The following is an 18,540-nucleotide window of genomic DNA, read 5'->3' as shown; positions in this document are numbered from 1 at the left end:
GTTAAAACACATAAAATACAACAATAATGAGATTTTAAAAAGTGGGTACAGACATCAAACAGGCACACCATTCACACCACATTCATAAAATTGCAAATAAAACAAACATACACATGCATAAATACACACAAACAATGCAATACATTAGCATAGGATTAAATATACCATATATTTTAAAAAGAAACAATTTCCTTACTGAAAATTCCAATAATGCATAGTAAAAGGAGCAATTTATTTTATGGTCCATTATTATTAAAACTAATTTCAGCATTTATGACTTGGATCTGCATTCAGCATTCGTGACTTGGTCCCAGGAGAATCTGGTAGTGGCTCCCAGTTTCCTGAGATAAGAATGGTGTAAACTCATAATTTCAACTTTCCAATAGGAATGCCTATGCTATGAAATAGCCTTTCCTGAGATAGTTGGGTTTCCAGAAACATTTAAAAGCTAAATTATTTTTGAGAATTTTTGGGAACCTGAGCAGATGCTGTCTTATTGGTAATTGCAGGATTTGATTTTGGCAGTTTACCTTTTTTTCACTATGGATATTTTATTGTACTTCTTTAGATGTATGTGAACTGCTGGGACCCTTGTGTGTTTGTACGAATATAATAAATATTTGTACAACGTAAATAGTTAATTTAATAAAGAATGGAATAGAAGAATAGAATAGAATACTAATTGATTAGTCTTGTGACCTTATCAATAAAGAAAAATAAAATACATAATAAAATAAAATACACAATATGATTCCAGGATAAAATGATAAAAATGATAAAATACAGATGTGGGTAATATGAGGAGTCAGCAATCAGATGAGTGAATCATCTTTGCAGGGTACCTCATGTATCATATTCGTAGCTCAACAGTCTTAATTAAAAACTTAGCAATAATATTACAATAGATACATTAGAGCAATTTGTAATTTGGTTCCCAGTAGACTGTTCTTCCCAAAATGTATGGTATCTAATCTTAAAGGGGTATATAATTGACAGTTGAACAAAACCTGAGAAATGCTTTCAATGGCTGAGGTACTGCTTATGCAAGTTCTCTCATGATATGGCAAATGGTGGAAGCGCCCATATTTGGCCATAGAATCCAACACCTCAAATTTTCTGTAAAATAGGCCCTTCTTAAAAATTGTGACAAATTCATTGACAAATATTTTCAGATTGGAAAATAGTTTTGTTCCTAGCCAACTAAATAAAAGATTTATTTTTATTCAATAGCTTCATATCAGTTTGAGCAGTGATATCTAGGATTCTGTTTAAAATTTATATTGAGAGTAAATACTGCGTAGAAAACTCATGTTGTGAAAGAACTTTGGAAGTTGGCTTACCTAGGAATTGAACTAAGCCATACTTATCTGTTCTGCTAAACATCTTTGGGGAAATCTTTCAGGGTCCATAAAATGGATTCTCTGCTAGTATGTGAAAACATTAATTATTAAATGACTATTTATGGAATAGATACCTTGTTTCTGTTCTGAACACAGAGGGAGATATTTTCTTATCAATTCCCAATATGCATCCACTTCTAAATACCTGAAAATTGAAACTTGATTAATAGGCTCCCCATCTATCTGCCAGTTATATTTCACAGATTTTTTTACCAGTTTAGATTTGGTTTTATTGATGTTTAAAAAAAATTAAGAGCACAGTAGTGTCAGGATTGTCTCTGCTCAATCCCTAGGAAAGAAAAACCCTTGACTCCATAAATCAGAGAAAAGGTACTTTTACTTGAAACAAGTTGAATACAGAAAGGTCAGGCAAGATCTGAAGCAAAAATGTGAGAAGTACCAAATTGAAAGAAACCATAGAGCCTACCCACCCCCTTGTAGCCAGGCAACAAAATTTATATTCATCATTGGCCAAGAAGATGTTTTGTGAAAGTTTCTGATTCAGGTGCACGGTTCTTCCCTTCTACATACTAAAGCTAAGACAGTTGGCCTTGAGAATGGTAGTCAATGTGATTAAAGGTTAGAGTAGTCAATAACAAAACAATATATCCCCCTATTTCATGCTTTTCTTATATGGCAATTTAAAAAGAAATATATGAATTATTTCTTTCTAAATATCCCATTCACTAAATATGGTTGGAGTCACTTCAGATAAACTCTCTTGATTTGGTTATAAATCTTTCTGGCTCATCCCACTTTGGTTGTAGGTTGGATTAATATGAGACAAATAATTTTCTAATAAACAGTCACAAGAAGAATATTGTTAAGAATATATTCCGCTTTGGAATTGTCTTTAATTATGCAAAAATAGTCATTTAGATTTCACAAAAATTTCATATTTGGATGAAATATTCTTTCAGCATTGTTTTTCCATGCTCCATTTATGGCTGATGATAGTTAATGGAATAATGTAATTTACCTCAGGTCAAAATCACATATTTTTCTTGAATCATTTTAAGGTTCAGGCACATTTAAGAGTCCCATGATTAGGGCTACCAGATATCTGAAAAGGCAAAGGAGGACATGGACAACTGGAAATTAAGACAGATAGGAAAAGGAGGACACACTAAAAGATGCCAAATTTTCTTGGCATCCGTGACAATTACCATGAACACCCCCACCCACCCCCAAAAAAGTACTTGGGCCAATATGTGTATGAAATTACTTTTTCCAGCATCAAAAAGACTGGTTGCAATATTTGCAATTGCATTATTTCCCCAACAAATCAAGAACACATGTTAGCAATAAAATAGAATTGATGTCACACGTTTCAAATTTCACTATAGAAATTTACAACATGTCATGTGTGCTTTGAAGGCGTGAATTGAAACCAGTGGTTGGAATCATGAAATAAATTTAATAACGGAAATCTAAGCTGTTGAGTCTGTTGATGTATAAAAGAAAGAAGCAGTTTATAAGGTCACAGTACATGAAAGCTTGAGTGACTACTGTTGTGAAAACTGTCCAAAATAACAAAAAAAGAGACAAAAATGCTCAAAAAGAAGGGCAATATTTGATTTTAAGGCTATGCCTGCTAAAGAGGCATCTAATAACACTACCTACGACCCTTCTCCGGTTAGTTTTTTATAGCTGTCTTTGCTCTTGTTCTTCATGTTTACTCTTTTGATTCTTTCTGCAAAGCTCGAGATATTTTAGGGTACTGCTTTAAAACTACATGAAAGCTTCAGTTGATCAGCCTATGCGTTATCTAGCATTTACAAGTCAGAACCCATTATTCCTTTACTAAGGGGCTCTGGCTTTCTGTACACTTCTGGATGCAACCTAAAGTGCTAGTAGTAACCAGCATGGTCTCTTTGAGTAGTTTAAGATCATTGCTGAATGTAAGACACTGTGATTTTTTAAAACCTGTTTATAACTATAAGCATATTTATAAAACCATAAATGTGAGTGTAAAATAAACTCCTATAATTCTGTTCTTTTATTTTTGCAGTGTCTGCTTATATGACTCTTTTATAGTTCTAGATCTTTTAGTCTAATATTCATTTTACTTATTTTTATAAAATACATGCTGTTTATCATGAATGTTAGTCTTGGTCACGCAAAATATTCTGAATAAAGCAGTCCATTATTGCTGCTTTAGCATATTCTTTTGATTTTCAATTTTTCCATGCATTTTGAGATGAGAAAGGAATATTTTTAGTCCAAAGTATCTGTGAGAATAAATGTTCTGCTCCTTTACATTTTATGCTCTCCATGGTTATTCATGTAGAAAAACATCATGATGCAAAGCTCTGAGGGAACATTTTATCTTAGGTTTAACAGCACTGTACATCACTCTGAAACGTCACTTGAATGTGTATGTTTAGAAGTAGCATTAGGTACTTCCGGTGATGTTATTATTATCTGTATAAAACTCATGTAAATGTACAAGAATAAGTTATGTTAATAAACTATATACATACATACATACATACATACATACATACATACATACATACATGTGGATCATCATGAAAAAGAAGTTGTATGAATGCTACTAATTGATAGAAAGTCTCCTTTAAATTAAACTTAATATCTGATGACTTCATGAGTTGTCATAAACCTTTCTTGGCACAAGTATGGAAATAGTTTACATTTTCTATTTCTGGACTGCTTTTTTGACTCCCCTGGAGAAATCCATGCAAAATGTAGTGGAAGGAGTTCCCTTTTGCAAAGACTTTTGTATATCTCAGATAAAAATGATGATGATGATTTTGATGAGAAAATTAGTTTATAATAATAACTGTTAGGTCCTATTTAAGTTTTTTATATTCTTTTAGATGGCTTATCAAAGATCCATGAAAGACCTATTATGTCTGATTTTACGTACCATTGGCCCTCCTACAAATTGTCAAATATCTTGCTGCATTTTTATAACATTACATTAAATTTATGTCAACGCATATTATGGATTCAATCCATTTACCCTGTGCTATATGAAGGGCATATGATTAAATTTACAGAGACATAAATATTAGCATACATGTAAAATCATGTTTACATGACTATGAAGATTTATAAACATCCCAGCAACTTTAACAAGAAGCCTGGCTTTCAGCTTTAGATCACCCTGGGATGAAACAGCTCCTAACTAACTAACATAATGTAGAATCTTCAGCTGAAGGAATAAGAAGCAAGGATGCATTTTAAAGAGAGTTCAGTAAAGAATTAGCTCCTTTGGACCATGTTCAAATCAGACCAATTTACAAACTCACCTACATAAGAACCAAAGAGTAACTAGTTTTACAGAATTCTGATGATAAATCAGAGTTTAATTTTGTTACAAATAACAAGAGTTCCGTCAGTTCCTCCACAGTTGCTTATGAGCGCTGACAAGTGCTCTACAGATCAAATTAGTTTGCCTTTGAAGATGCCAGCCACAGTTGCCCATGAAATGTAAAGATACCACACTATCAGACTAATCACTAGTGGATTTTTAAAAAAAGGGGTTTTACAATATTACCACCAAATATCCAACTTCTTATGTTTCCAATGTTTTTTAGAAAATGAATTATTAGTTTTAATAATCAATATTGGATTAATATTCCAGTGATAAATATTTTAACTAGTTTTCTCTAAGTGTAATAGCCACTATTATAAATAGTCTTCAAATAAATCTCTGGTACTTATATGAATCTCTTCTGTTTTTGTCCACGTGTAATTAAGTGGAGATACAGGATATGTATATTTCTCTCATTCTTCAATTTTTTTTCTTTCACAACTTTAGTAATTAAGGATGAAGGAGGAAATGCCTGAGGGAACATTTATCTTTATAACGTTATGGTATCTCTCATCACAAATTTTATTATTATAGGTAATACAATTAATGCTAATAATATTAAAATATAGTTAAATATGTTAATGAGACATATGGAATATTTTATGCCATGCAGTTTTCAGTTTTCAGATTTTTATGCTCTATGCATGGCATTTGCACTATTCTGGCATTGGTGCTACATTACTATGTTCATAGATTGTCATTCTCCTGGACAATTGAGCCAATTTTGTTCCCTTTTGGAACGCAGCACAACTCACATCGTGAAAATGTTCAATTTTGCAATCTACAGTGCTAGAGCTCAACAAGACTTAGGAATGAGTTATTTTCTTATTCTCATTTTTTTTCTTCACTCTACCTCCCATCTTCTACCTCAGAATTTTCTGAGGTAAAATTACTTATATAAGTAACATATACCAAACTAATACAACTCTTACCCTGGACTTGAAATCATTTTTCTCCCTCTGACCCCCACACATAGTGGCTCTCGCTTTCCCATTGCAGCAATGCTTAGGGAAAATGCCTGGAAATGGCTGGAAATTTATTGAGTCATGCTTTCCATGGCTTTCAGTGGGAATTTATCAGCAGGATGAATTATGCCTTGATAACTAGGTAGTTTTCCCTCATACCAACACATTTGTTATAAAATAGCTAGAGAAATGCACATTGAATGAACTGAAAACATGGTGGGGAGGGGGAAGTGAGGGAGAATAGCACTACATATTTTACCCTTTTTGTATTGCATTGGTGCAAAGGAATTTTATTACTAAGGAAGGTACTATAATTCTTGGGTGAGGAATTGACAGTTTTTGTATTCTCCAATTGATTGGCTACAGTGCAGCACTGATGGGCTCATGTCCTTATTCAGCCTCATTATTCTGAAGGAGGGGTGTCAAACTTGCAGCCCATAGTCTGGATGCGTCATGTGCTGGCCATCCCCACCCCCACTTTAGCAAAGATGAAAAAGTCACGATACATCATGTGATGCCAATGTGATGCTGTGAGTTTGACATCCCTGTTCTGAAGTAAAGAGTCATTATTATGATCTCACAGTCAGTTCCTAAGAGTTTTGGCCGGATTGTATAATAGCAATTATCCATCAAGAAATTGTAAGTTGAATCAATACCATCCTCCGTCACAACATATAGAAATTATATAATGTTAATAGATGACATGTACAGGTCTAGAAAAAGGGCAATTAGTAGTGATGACTATATAGACTGTACTCATCATAAGCTTAAAAGAGAAGATATTTTCCTGATATGGTCTACTTAAGTAACTCCATATTACAACTGAGAACTATGAAATTTTGGATTGCCCAAGGCCTTACAAAAATATATATTGCTAAACTCATTGCTTGTATCTTTAATAATTGTACTGTCCCAGAGGAGTTTATCTTTTACAAGCGTGAGATATAAATTTAAATTTAAAACATGGACTTGTTTCCTCCAGATACTGTCAGATTGTATTCATGAAGTTTCCGCATCTGATTGTTTCCTCAGAGATTTATTCTCTCTTTAACATGTCAACATCTATCCCAGAGAAAAATTGTTTAGTACTGTAAACTGTACCGGGAGGCAAAGTTGCATTTTTTCATTCTCTATATGATGGATTTCTCAACATTTTCTCAGATAAATCACAAACCATTCTCTTTAACTTCCAGCAAAGGAAAGCTACTATCATTTTGTGAAATATTGGCAGAGTTCCTAGTGTCGTAAGTATACATTTCAGGAAAACCATGCAAACATTTTATTTACTATAATAATAAATTCATCAGTGTACTCTGTTGTGAGGATATGAGCCTTTTTGTTAGCAGTAAGCATACCTAGAAGACCCCAAACTCAAGTTATCTTTGCAAATGCCTACTTCAGATTAGGAGACTGTATCAACGAGCATTTTCATTCTCCCCAGAGTCAGAAGAGGCTGCATGATATTCTTCATTTCTGGCTTGTGCTTAAAATTTCATTCTGATTAATTCAGATTTATGGCATGTGCCTAAGAAATAATTTTTTACAGTCTTCTTTTAAACTCCTTAAAATCATTGGCATGTGGCTAAGGCAAGATAAGAGATCAAATCAATAACTTTGCAACACAACTCCCGGGTTATAATAAAGTGGGATTATTAAAGAGCTAATATACACTAAATGTCAATAGGAAATTACTGTATAAACTTTATAAAGTATAAAATATTTTAGCTAATAAGCACAGTGCTCTTGATAAAGGAATCTTACAAAAGGCTGTTATATTTCTATGTAGTGAAATAGTCTACTGGCACTTGAGATACTCTCCCCTTTTTTGTTTTCAATGCTTGCCCAAATTTCCATTTGTTAAAAAGCTAATGTAGACAGAGGGAAGTAAACATAAAATACTGCTTTAAAAGAAAAAACTATCTGCTTGCTAATGCTTTCTTATCCAGGAATTTACCACAGGTGTTTATTGTAAAGTCACAAAACTAGTAGATAAAGCCAAGGGTTTTTTCCATTCTTCAGTCATACTATTTTAGTTGGATACTGGGGCTGTGCAAAGATTAGAATTAAAAAGGCAAAATCATTTTTAAGGGCATTATAAAACCATTTCCTACCATTGTACAATAATTGTACAAGCCCAGGAAAAGATATTGCTACTTTAAGATATTTGTAATGTGCTGCATAAATATCAGCACATGTTCCTAATCTCATTTTCCCTGCTAATTTGTATCTATACAAGTTCTATTTGAAACTTACAGGGTTTTCTGTCTTTTCCTAATTATTTTTCCTAATTACTATCTGAGATAAACTGGGACTATAATTCTCAGAGATTCTTTCTCTTATAGTTAGTGCTCATACTGGCTGAGAATTCTAGCAGGCAGTCTAGCATTTATAGAAAACACTATTTTATGGGAGTTTGCTTTAGCGCAATGTTTCTCATCCTTGGCAGCTTTAATATATATGGATGCTAACTTGGGAATTCTGGGAGTTGAAGTTCACACTTCAGTAAGAAATATTATATTTAGTATTGTAGCTTCAAACCGTTATCACTTTAAACATCAAAATTTAAACATATTACATGGAATTCACATTGACACTATTGAAGCTTCTTGGTGTATTTGTTTAAAATTAAAATAAGCCAAAATACATCTTAAGGCAATTCACAAGAGCACTTCAAATTTATTTTCCACATTTTATGAGAGTATTTTAAGTGTCATTTTATGATCCAAGCTTGATATAGTTTGTTCTCTATGTTAATTCATGCTGTGAATTTCCTAATAAGCTAAATTTCATATTGGTATCCAGCTGTGTCTGCCTATGTCAACAAAATGATTGCTTTGTAAAAGAGATTTGAGTATTGTTTGTTGCTTGTTATTTGAAGGGCAAACATAACTTAAAGGTTCTTGTATGTGTGTTTTGCAAGTACTGTCCCTTTTTAAAAATGGGTTTCAAACATAGGGCAGTATGAGTTACCAATAGTTAAATTATTTTTATTCCAAACTATAAAATTATACAATTTTACTTAACAGTTTACTAATCCAATTGTAGTACAAATGAAAGAATAGTCACAAATAATTTTTTTTTGATGTTGCTTTGCTCTAGTTTGAAAAACACAAACTGTAAGAGAATGCTATGATTAGAGTAAGAAAGAGAAAACTATATTTATACATATACTGTATCTATGGCTCAGCAGCTCCAGGCTGTATTATCCTGTGATCCATAGAATGGTAGCCTGAGTGTCTATTGTGACTTCTCCAAATTTTATGGTAGAGAATATTAGTAATTACAAACCAACCAATCTTCAGGACTTTGGGGATGCTTTGTGACATGAAATAAGGCAGATATTAGTATAGTCTTTATTGTCATTGTACAAAATAAATACAACAAAATTGGTTATTTAAAATATTATTATTAATGTGATAAAACATATTGGATATTTATAGGATATTAAATATATAAACTTAGTTGGTTTGATATGGAAAAAATCTTCAGAATTTCAACATGTTTGATATATAATACATTCATTATGCTATTCCCTTTTGGAGTAAAGCATTGAAATACAGACTGCAGAAGAGTAGGAAATAGTAAGATCAATAAATTAAAGGTGCAAGAAAAAAAGAAAAGGAAACATGGCTGAAACATTTCTCACAACTAAAGAGAAAAGGCCTTTGTGTTTCATCTCCAGCATAATACCACATTGCATTTCTCAGATTTTGATTTTTATAACCTCTTGTATACTTTCAGTTAATATTGTGGCACTATCACACCCTATTAATTCCTACTGTCAAATGAGCTCCTAATAACTTAGATGACACCAATTTATAGTTTTTGATACACATTTGACCTCTTTAATTAAACAATTAAACATAATTATTCAATTCTCTGAATCTGTTAATCAACTTTACTTCACAAGATTAGACCAGTCTTCAGATCTAATATATTCTTCACTCTTCATATTTTTACATACACATATTCATTTCATCCATTACTTCATATTCTTTCTTGAGTCTCTCTCATTCTGACCTAGAATCTACTACATGCCATCATCATCATTGGAAGGGTCCATAAACCATGATCTCTATTGCATATTGCAAGTCAATCTTAAGGAATAGTCTAGTCATCTGAGAGCTATTGGGCCTCTAAAACATGCAGTATAAACATGCCAATTAAAATGACAGCATGGAGGCTAGCAAATGTCCTCTAGAATAAAATCATGTAATATAGGTACAATAATTTAAAACATTTTGAATATTCCGGGTTACCTATGTCTACTGTAAATTGCATTGATACATTCTGAAGTTTCAATAAAATTCTTATTATATTCCTCTTCAAATACTGATCTTAGAACTGCAGCCTTGGATGTATATTGACATTTATAGGAATATATTAAATATGGAGAGTAAATGCCAAATGCAATATTTATCAACATGGTAAAATGTTATAGTGCAAAAACATGAAAACTGTAATTTAAGCCATAAAATAGACATAGCATGTTTTTTTGTTCAAGAATCTTATCTTAAAATCCAGAGAAAATGACTTGACAAAGACCTTACCTAAAATTGCTTCATCCATTCCGAAACTTCATTCTACCCAGAGCAAAGGTTATTCACCCATATCTTTAACCATAACTCCAACTAAGCTGTAGGTATGTATCTGTCCTGTTAAATTAGAATCGCTGGCAATCTTGAGGTTGCACATATATTTTGCCAAGCACATATCTGAATGTCTAAAATTAAATTTCTGGGTGCTTGTTGTTCAACCATAAAAAAACCTGGGCTTATGGTGTTTTAAATCTGAACAGCTAGTCAATACTATTTCATTTATACTGATTACTCTTGTAGAACTTGTTGCCTTTATTATGCATTAAATCTCAATATGTTATACTTAAATTATTTCATTCAAAGATATGCTTGTGAACAATCAATAGTGGGGAAGAGAAATATTGTGCTTTGATAACATACTGTTTCATGTTGTTGCACTCATATCATGAGGTATAAGTTTAGTTGCTCTGTTCGAAAATAACCTCATTTCTGTATGTTCTTAACTTCATTTTTGTTTCTGTTTTTTTTCTCCAACAAAGCTTATAATGAATCATATAGCTTCTAAAATGTTTAAATCAAATACTTTTGGGAGATAAATCTATGTGTAATTAATAATAAACCTATAATTATTCTGAAATAAATACTGGGATAATTGTAAATTTCATGTATTACCATTCAACTTCTTGGATAACAACTCAATCTTATAAAAAATTGTGTTTACAGGGTGCAGCTTTAATTCGAATGCTGGCTAATTTTATGGGTCACTCAGTATTTCAGATGGGCTTACAAGTACGTAGAAACATTTATTTTTTCATTCCTTACTTGCTTATCTTTGCATTTATGACAATGTGTTTTTATTGTCTGTGTTTCTGTCAATTTTAAATACTTGATTAATGGAGAAAAAATAAAGTTGTGTTACATAAATGTTGTATCATTGTAGAAAATGAAGGTATATATGTAATTTTCCAAGTTGTGTCCAAGGTGTGTTTTCCCCTCTTTTAAGCACATTTTGTGAGATCTAATTTGTATGAGTATTTAATTTACATAAGCATTTTTACAGTATGTCAGTTTAAGGGAATGGATAAACATAAAAAATTTGTTCAGTGACATTCCTATCTTAACAGAAGAACATATATAAAAATGCAGAATTTCCTATTAGTAATTGCAATCTCATATAAAATTATTAAGCAAAGATATGATTTTAGCATAACTGAAGATATTCCAAAAATGTTTACCATTAAAAAGAAATTATTATTCAAATTATACTGTTTAATTCTGAGTATAGAGTGGAAAGAAAAAACATAAGCGCAAAACAAAAGAAAGAAATACATAAAACATTAGAGAAGGTCTGTGGAATCTTTTGTTCTTTAAAACATTCTGTGTTCTGTAGTGCAGACATCATCTTATTAGGAATTCAAATCTTCCTGATAGGGAAGATCCAATTCAAATCTTCCTGATAGGGAAAGTAAAATGTTAAAATTAGAAATCATAATATACTTCATTTAAATGTTTTTAAATATAGAATTGGTAAGCATTGATAAAGTACAGAATTTTGTGATAGTAAATAAAAATATATTGTGCATACCTAGAACTTTTGCTGTAGGTCCACAACTGAATAAATAATAATAGATTTAAAACTAATTTACTCATCTGATGTGATTCCTATTGGGCCATGCAAGGCATTCAGGTTGGTGAATTTCAGACTCTGAAGTCTGCATGTAGGTATATTTTTGTAAAATAATGTAAAACATAATAACAGCACCTATATTCTTAGACACTACCGTAATAATTCTTAGGTCCTTGTTAGGTCTTGAATTATAATTCAGGTTAAGTTCCTATCAGTCATACATTGTGAATCTACAGTATTCACACATCTAACAGTAAAAAAAATTTTTTAAAAAATGTGGAAGCAGAGTTTGAATGTGAACTTTTATTTTCCAAAATCAAGCAAAAATAGAATACATTAAAAAAAAAAAAAAAACCTTAACCTTCTTAAAAAAAATCAATACAGAACTTACATTTTGGAAAATGTCATAGGATTTATACAATAGTACTTAATGCTTTATTTATACTTTTATTAATATGATTCATTTGTATTAATTATATTTGAAAAATTAATAACCAGCAATATATGGCACATATGTTGAAAAGTAAATAATTGTGAATGGAGAATAGTTTATTTTTTTATATGTCAAGATAAACCTTTCAGCAATAATTCCAAATAAATTAATGTTTCTAAAACAATTTAAAAGCAAACAAGCCAAGCAAAACAAAAAAAAGAAAAACAATGCAACTCTGCCCCTTTGAAATGTGTTTAAGTAAATCATATAACAGACAGCTGTGATTGATGAATTATGCATGATGCACTCGGTTACTTAGAGGTGTCCTTTAAAATAAATTGATGTTCACCTGAAATACAATTATGGTTAGATGGAAAGGGCAATCAATCTTATCTGTTCTTAGTGAGCTTTCAATCTGAAATTTAAATAAACTCCATCTGGGATCACAGCATATATTAATATGGTTATTTTATTTTCACCCAATAAAGTGAGAGTTAAAACATAAAGCAAAAGTTAAATAAGTATATTAAGCATACTATATAAAGATGCATTTAGTATAGCAATGACAGACATCATCTCCAGGAACCATATTCCACCCAGATATTTAGGAATGGTGATTGATTCAGTTTTGAAACAGAGTTGAATCTGAAATAATTAAAAACACTATTTCTTTAACTTTCTGCAATACATCTATATCTTGACATGGTTTCTAGGGAGGGTAATGTAGAACCAGGGGTGGGTTCCTGCCAGTTCTAACCTCTTCTATAGAAGAGGTTCCACAAATCTACAGTGCCATTTAGAACCGGTTCCAGCTCTCTCCCCCCCACCCATCTGCACATCATCAAGATGAAGAGTGAGAGGAGGAATTCTGGGAGTTGAAGTCCACAAGTCTTAAAGTTTGAACGTCCCTGGGGTTTTTTTCTAAAGCGTTATGGGTGCAAGGGTCTGGTAACTTGATAGGCTTTAAGACTTTCACACTTCAATGCCAGAGTTCCTGAGCCAACATGACTGGAGGAGGAATTCTGGGAGTTGAAGTCCACAAGTCTTAAAGTGTCAAGTTTGAACACCCCTGGGGGGGGGGGGTTCTAAAGGGTTAGGAGTTCAAGGGTCTTATAACTTGACAACTTTAAGACTTACATGTTTCAAATGCCAGAGTTTCTGAGCCAACATTTTGGTTGCTAAGCAAGAGCGTTGTTAAGTGAGTTTCACCACATTTTACAAGTTGGCCATGCCCACCCGGTCACATGGCCAGCAAGCCACTCCCACAAAGCAGGCGACACCTACAGAAGAGGTTCTAAAAAAATTTGAAACCCACCACTGTGTAGAACATACAGTAAATGAGTCATTAGATAGGTTACTCAGAAGTGTACATCTTTCATTTAACCCAATGCCTACTTTAAGATGGTAAAGTGTATCTGTAATTAAAAATTACTAAAGAATATAGAAAACTAAGGATTATCTGACTGTATTTCAAAGAAATGTATATAGACAAATTTAAGGCAGAAACTAAAACTTTCCCTTAGCTACAAATGTCCTATGATAGAGCAATCAATTATATTAGTTAATATAGACAAATAGAGGCTAAAACTGTTTTTATGGTATCACTGAATAATGACATTTTGAATTATTTAAGAGAAAATAAGATGCAATTATGAATAATAAATGTGCACATGGCTTACGGCATGCTCAAAGAAAAGATGACATCACGTTGGAAGATCTGCTTCTCTTTGTATTGTCTCATTGTACTTTTTTAACCACTGGTCTCTAAGGACAATAAAAATATAGATTAATGTAGATTCTCTTTTTGACCTCTTTATATTTCCTGTTTAACATGAGCTAATTACCTCAAATTCCTTTTACTGCTATTCACAGAGACTTTTTTTAATCACTTAAGACTCCTGCTTCTTATTCCAACAGTTCCTTTCTTTCTGTCTACAAATAAGGATACAGATACCATTCAAGCTACATGCATTCTACCAAATTGCATGGTCTTTCTTTTTTAAAAATATATATGCTATAAGTAGATAGGTGTATAGGCTTTCTGTCTCAATGTAATTATCATGGTAAAGTTTTCTTAGTTTTACAAAATGATAGGCAGACTTATAAATCTAATTAATAAATGGGTGGGTGGGTAGATGGCTGGATAGGTAGGTGTGTGTGTGTGTGTGTGTGTGTGTGTGTAGGTAGGTAGGTAGGTAGGTAGGTAGGTAGGTAGGTAGGTAGGTAGGTAGGTAGCAGGGACGTGCACTCACTAGAGGCAGGGGAGGCGGGGCCTCACCAGTCTCCTCAGGAAAAGGAAGGAATTTTAAAGATTTTTTCTAAAATAATTAAGGCCAAGCTAGTTGCTACCAGACTTCAACTCACAGTGATTTGAAGTGTACATAGTGTTTAAGTATAGGAGGAGGCCAGAGAACTCGGGGCCTCCTTTGCATAAGGATTTTTTTGCCTTTTAAGGGTTAACCAAGGGTTAAAAGCAAAAAAATTAGTATGCAAATGAGGCCCATAGTTCTTGGGCCTCTTCCTGCAGAGTGCATGTGGTGGCTCTAGGAGCCACTATCCTAGCCTGCCGGGCCCTGGAGCCTAGCTAGACCGAATCTGGAATTTTGGCGTAGCTGGAAGGTATGTTGGTCAGAGGGAGGGGGCAGGGGGGAGGAATTCAATTTATTTGTAATTTAAGTAATTGTCATTTGTTTTTATTGTGTGTGTGTGTGTGTGTGTGTGTGTGTTTCTTAACTTTACTCAAACAAACTCTCTCTCAATTTGAGAGAGAGTTTGCTTGAGAAGAGAGGGAAGGAGCAGATGCAGGGAGGGGAGCCTTGTTTGTTTGAGAAGAGAGGGGCAGCCCTCTCCCCCCCATCCTGTTCCCCTCTTCCTTTCCTCCTTCTCCTCTCCCCTTTCTTCGCCGGCTGCCACCTCGCCCCCCCTCCGCCTCCTCTGTCCCCCCCACTGTGTCCGCCAGGCATCTCACATTTATGACAGGCATAAATGCGAGATGCCTGGTGGACACAGACTTGGGGATGGAGAAGGTGGGGGGCGAGGAGGAACCACGGAGGCGAAAGGCAAAGAGGGGTGGGGAGGGTGTTTTCAGCCCTGGTTCCGTCTCCCAGCCAGCAGCCCCAGGAGGAAACGGCGAAGAGGGGTGGGGCAGAGTGTTCCAAGAAGCCCCCTCCCCTTTTTGGCACTCTGCAAGGCCTGCCGGAGCTCTGGGAGAAAGCAGCGGGAGCGGAATGCTGTCATCTATTGCCGGAAAGTCCAGCGAGGGAAGCGGGGCTCATGGAGACTCGCTAGCAGCCGGCTTCTCTGGAGCGGAGGGGGGGGGCGATAGAAGCGGAGCGGATCGCAGCGGCAAGAGGATCCGCTCCGCTTCTATTGCCCCACCCTCCGCTCCAGAGAAGCCGGCTGCTAGCGAGTCTCCACGAGCCCCGCTTCCCTCGCCGGACTTTCCGGCAATAGATGACAGCATTCCGCTCCCGCCGTTTTCTTCCAGAGCTCCGGCAGGCCTTGTGGAGTGCCAAAAAGGGGAGGGGGCTTCTTGGAACACCCCCCACCCCTCTTCGCCGTTTCCTCCTGGGGCTGCTGGCTGGGAGACCGCGGCTCTCACTCCAGCCTGCTGCGGGGGGGGGGGGAGAGCCACTTTCTTTTTGCCTCACCAGGCAGAAGCTTCACCGCATGTCACAGGTAGGTAGGTAGGTAGGTAGGTAGGTAGGTAGGTAGATAGATAGATGATAGATAGATAGATAGATAGATAGATAGATAGATAGATAGATAGATAGATAGATAGATAGATAGATGATAGATAGATAGATGATAGATAGATAGATAGAGCGAGCCAGTCAGTTTGGTCTAGTGGTTAAGGCACCAAGCTAGAAAGCAAGAAATCATGAGTTCATGTCCCTTTTAGCCATGAAAGCCAGCTGGATAACCTTTGAGCCAGTCACTCTCTGTTAGTCCAACTCAGCTTACAGGATTGTTGTGGGGAAAATAGGAGAAGGAAGTTGTATTGGATATAGCAATAGCAGTAGACTTATATACCGCTTCATAGGGCTTTCAGCCCTCTCTAAGCGGTTTACAGAGAGTCAGCATATTGCCCCCAACAATCTGGGTCCTCATTTTACCCACCTCGGAAGGATGGAAGGCTGAGTCAACCCTGAGCCGGTGAGATTTGAACCGCTGAACTGCTGATCTAGCAGTAGCCTGCAGTGCTGCATTTAACCACTGCGCCACCTTGGCTAGTTATTTGTAAAAATAATAAAGGTGAGATACTAATCAATAACATAGATTTAGATTTCCTTTAAAAACAAGGAAGGAACAAAGTTGCTTATATAGTTAGAAAGGAAGTAGCAAGAACAGTATTTGATTATAAAACAATCAATGAATAATGTTAATTAGACTTCCTACAGAGTCCTTTATATGACGGTCATTCAGATGTATGCTCCAGCTACTGATTTAGAATAAGAGGAGGTTGATGAATGTTATGGCTAGATAGAATTTAAAATTAATAGCATGCAAGTGAGATTTACTGCTTATGACTGGAAATTGGAATGCAAAGTTGGAAATAAGAAAGAGGAAAATGTAGTTGAACTGTATGGCTTAGGGAAAAAAATTAAGCAGGAACCAGTTTATCAATTCTTGCAACTCCAATGTTGTTTCATAGCAGACAATGTCATCAAACAATCAAAACAATGTCACTAAATATGGATATAGCAATAGTTGGAGTGGAAACAAGGAAAGAAAGCGAACCCCCTCCTCTAAAAATGAATTCTGTTAGAAGAGATAAGATTACAACATCTGTAAAGACATTCAAGATGGAGATAGATATAGAAAAGCAAGCACATTTTTCAAAAGATCTCTGAACTCAGAAGGGAAGTTCCAGCCTTAAATTCATATACTTAAGGTTTCCAATGAAGAGATTGAAGATCAAAGGAAGATAGAAGGCATATACTGAACACTGTACACTAAGAGGTCAACATTCAAGATGCCTTAGAGTCTATTTTCTACTTACATGAATATCTAATATAAGAAAATGAAATTAGAATAGGTTTTTTGTCATTAATCAGAAGGCTGCAAGAACTGATGAATACCCACTGAAATATTTTATACATCAGAAGAAGAATCAGTTATGGTTCTGACAAGCTATGTTAGCAAAGTCTGGAAAATAAATGTTGTTTTTGTTAGTTGTGAAATCGTGTCTGATCCATCACAACTACATGGACAACGTTCCTCCAGGTCTTCCTGTCCTCTACCATTCTCTGGAGTCCATTTAAGCCCATGCCTAGTGCTTCGATGACTCCATCCATCCACCTCATTCTCTGCCATCCCTTCCTTCTTTTGCCCTCAATCTTTCCCAGCATTAGGCTCTTCTCCAGTGAGTTCTTCCTTCTCATTAGGTGGGCTAAGTATTTGAGTTTCATGTTCAGGATCTGGCCTTCTAAAGAGCAGTCAGGGTTGATCTCCTCTAGGACTGACCGGTTTGATCATCTTGCAGTCCAAGGGACGTGCAGGAGTCTTCTCCAGCACCATAGTTCAAAGGCCTCAATTCTTTGGCGCGTCCAATTTTCACAGTCATACATTGCAACTGGGAATAAATAAATAGTGGCCAACTAATTGGAAGAGATTAATATATAGTACATTCTCAAACCAAAAAAGGAGCTTAACAGGATGTGCAAACTATCATGCAATATCCTTAAGTTTCCATGCTAGCAAAATAATGCTTAGGGATTAGAGACCTACATGGAAAAAGAAATCCCAGATGTTTAAGTGGACATTAGAAAAGTTTGAGGAACACTAGACATTATTGCTGATGCAGGTTGGGTAATTGAGGAAGCCGAAAAATAATAATTTTTAAAAATCATGATAGCAATAGCAATAGCAGTTAGACTTATATACCACTTCATAGGGCTTTCAACCCTCTCTAAGCGGTTTACAGAGTCAGCATATTGCCCCCAACAACAATCCGGGTCCTCATTTTACCCACCTCGGAAGGATGGAAGGCTGAGTCAACCCTGAGCCAGTGAGATTTGAACAGCTGAACTGCAGAACTGCAGTCAGCTGAAGTAGCCTGCAGTGCTGCATTTAACCACTGCGCTGCCTCGGCTCTTATGATGGACTTCATTGATTATAGAAAGATTTTTGATTGTATTGATCGTGTCAACACAAAGTGTCCAAGATAATAGGAATGCCAAATTATCTCATGGTCCTCATGAGAAACTTATATAAAGGTCAGGAAACCATAGTATA

The 18,540-nt window shown here is 35.0% G+C and overlaps 1 protein-coding gene across 1 annotated transcript in view; it reads left to right on the top strand.

The window, feature by feature from the left end:
• TRHDE (thyrotropin releasing hormone degrading enzyme) overlaps window positions 1-18,540 on the top strand; it is a 272,257-nt gene that overhangs the window by 172,536 nt on the left and 81,181 nt on the right. Inside the window, exon 7 of the mRNA XM_032220641.1 lies at window positions 10,967-11,032. Within this exon, the coding sequence (XP_032076532.1) occupies window positions 10,967-11,032 (66 nt within the window). The remainder of the gene's footprint in view (window positions 1-10,966; window positions 11,033-18,540) is intronic.

This window comes from Thamnophis elegans, chromosome 7 (assembly GCF_009769535.1).
Source record: "Thamnophis elegans isolate rThaEle1 chromosome 7, rThaEle1.pri, whole genome shotgun sequence".
NCBI classification, from domain to species: domain Eukaryota; kingdom Metazoa; phylum Chordata; class Lepidosauria; order Squamata; family Colubridae; genus Thamnophis; species Thamnophis elegans.
This window is presented reverse-complemented; position numbering and strand designations above follow the sequence as displayed.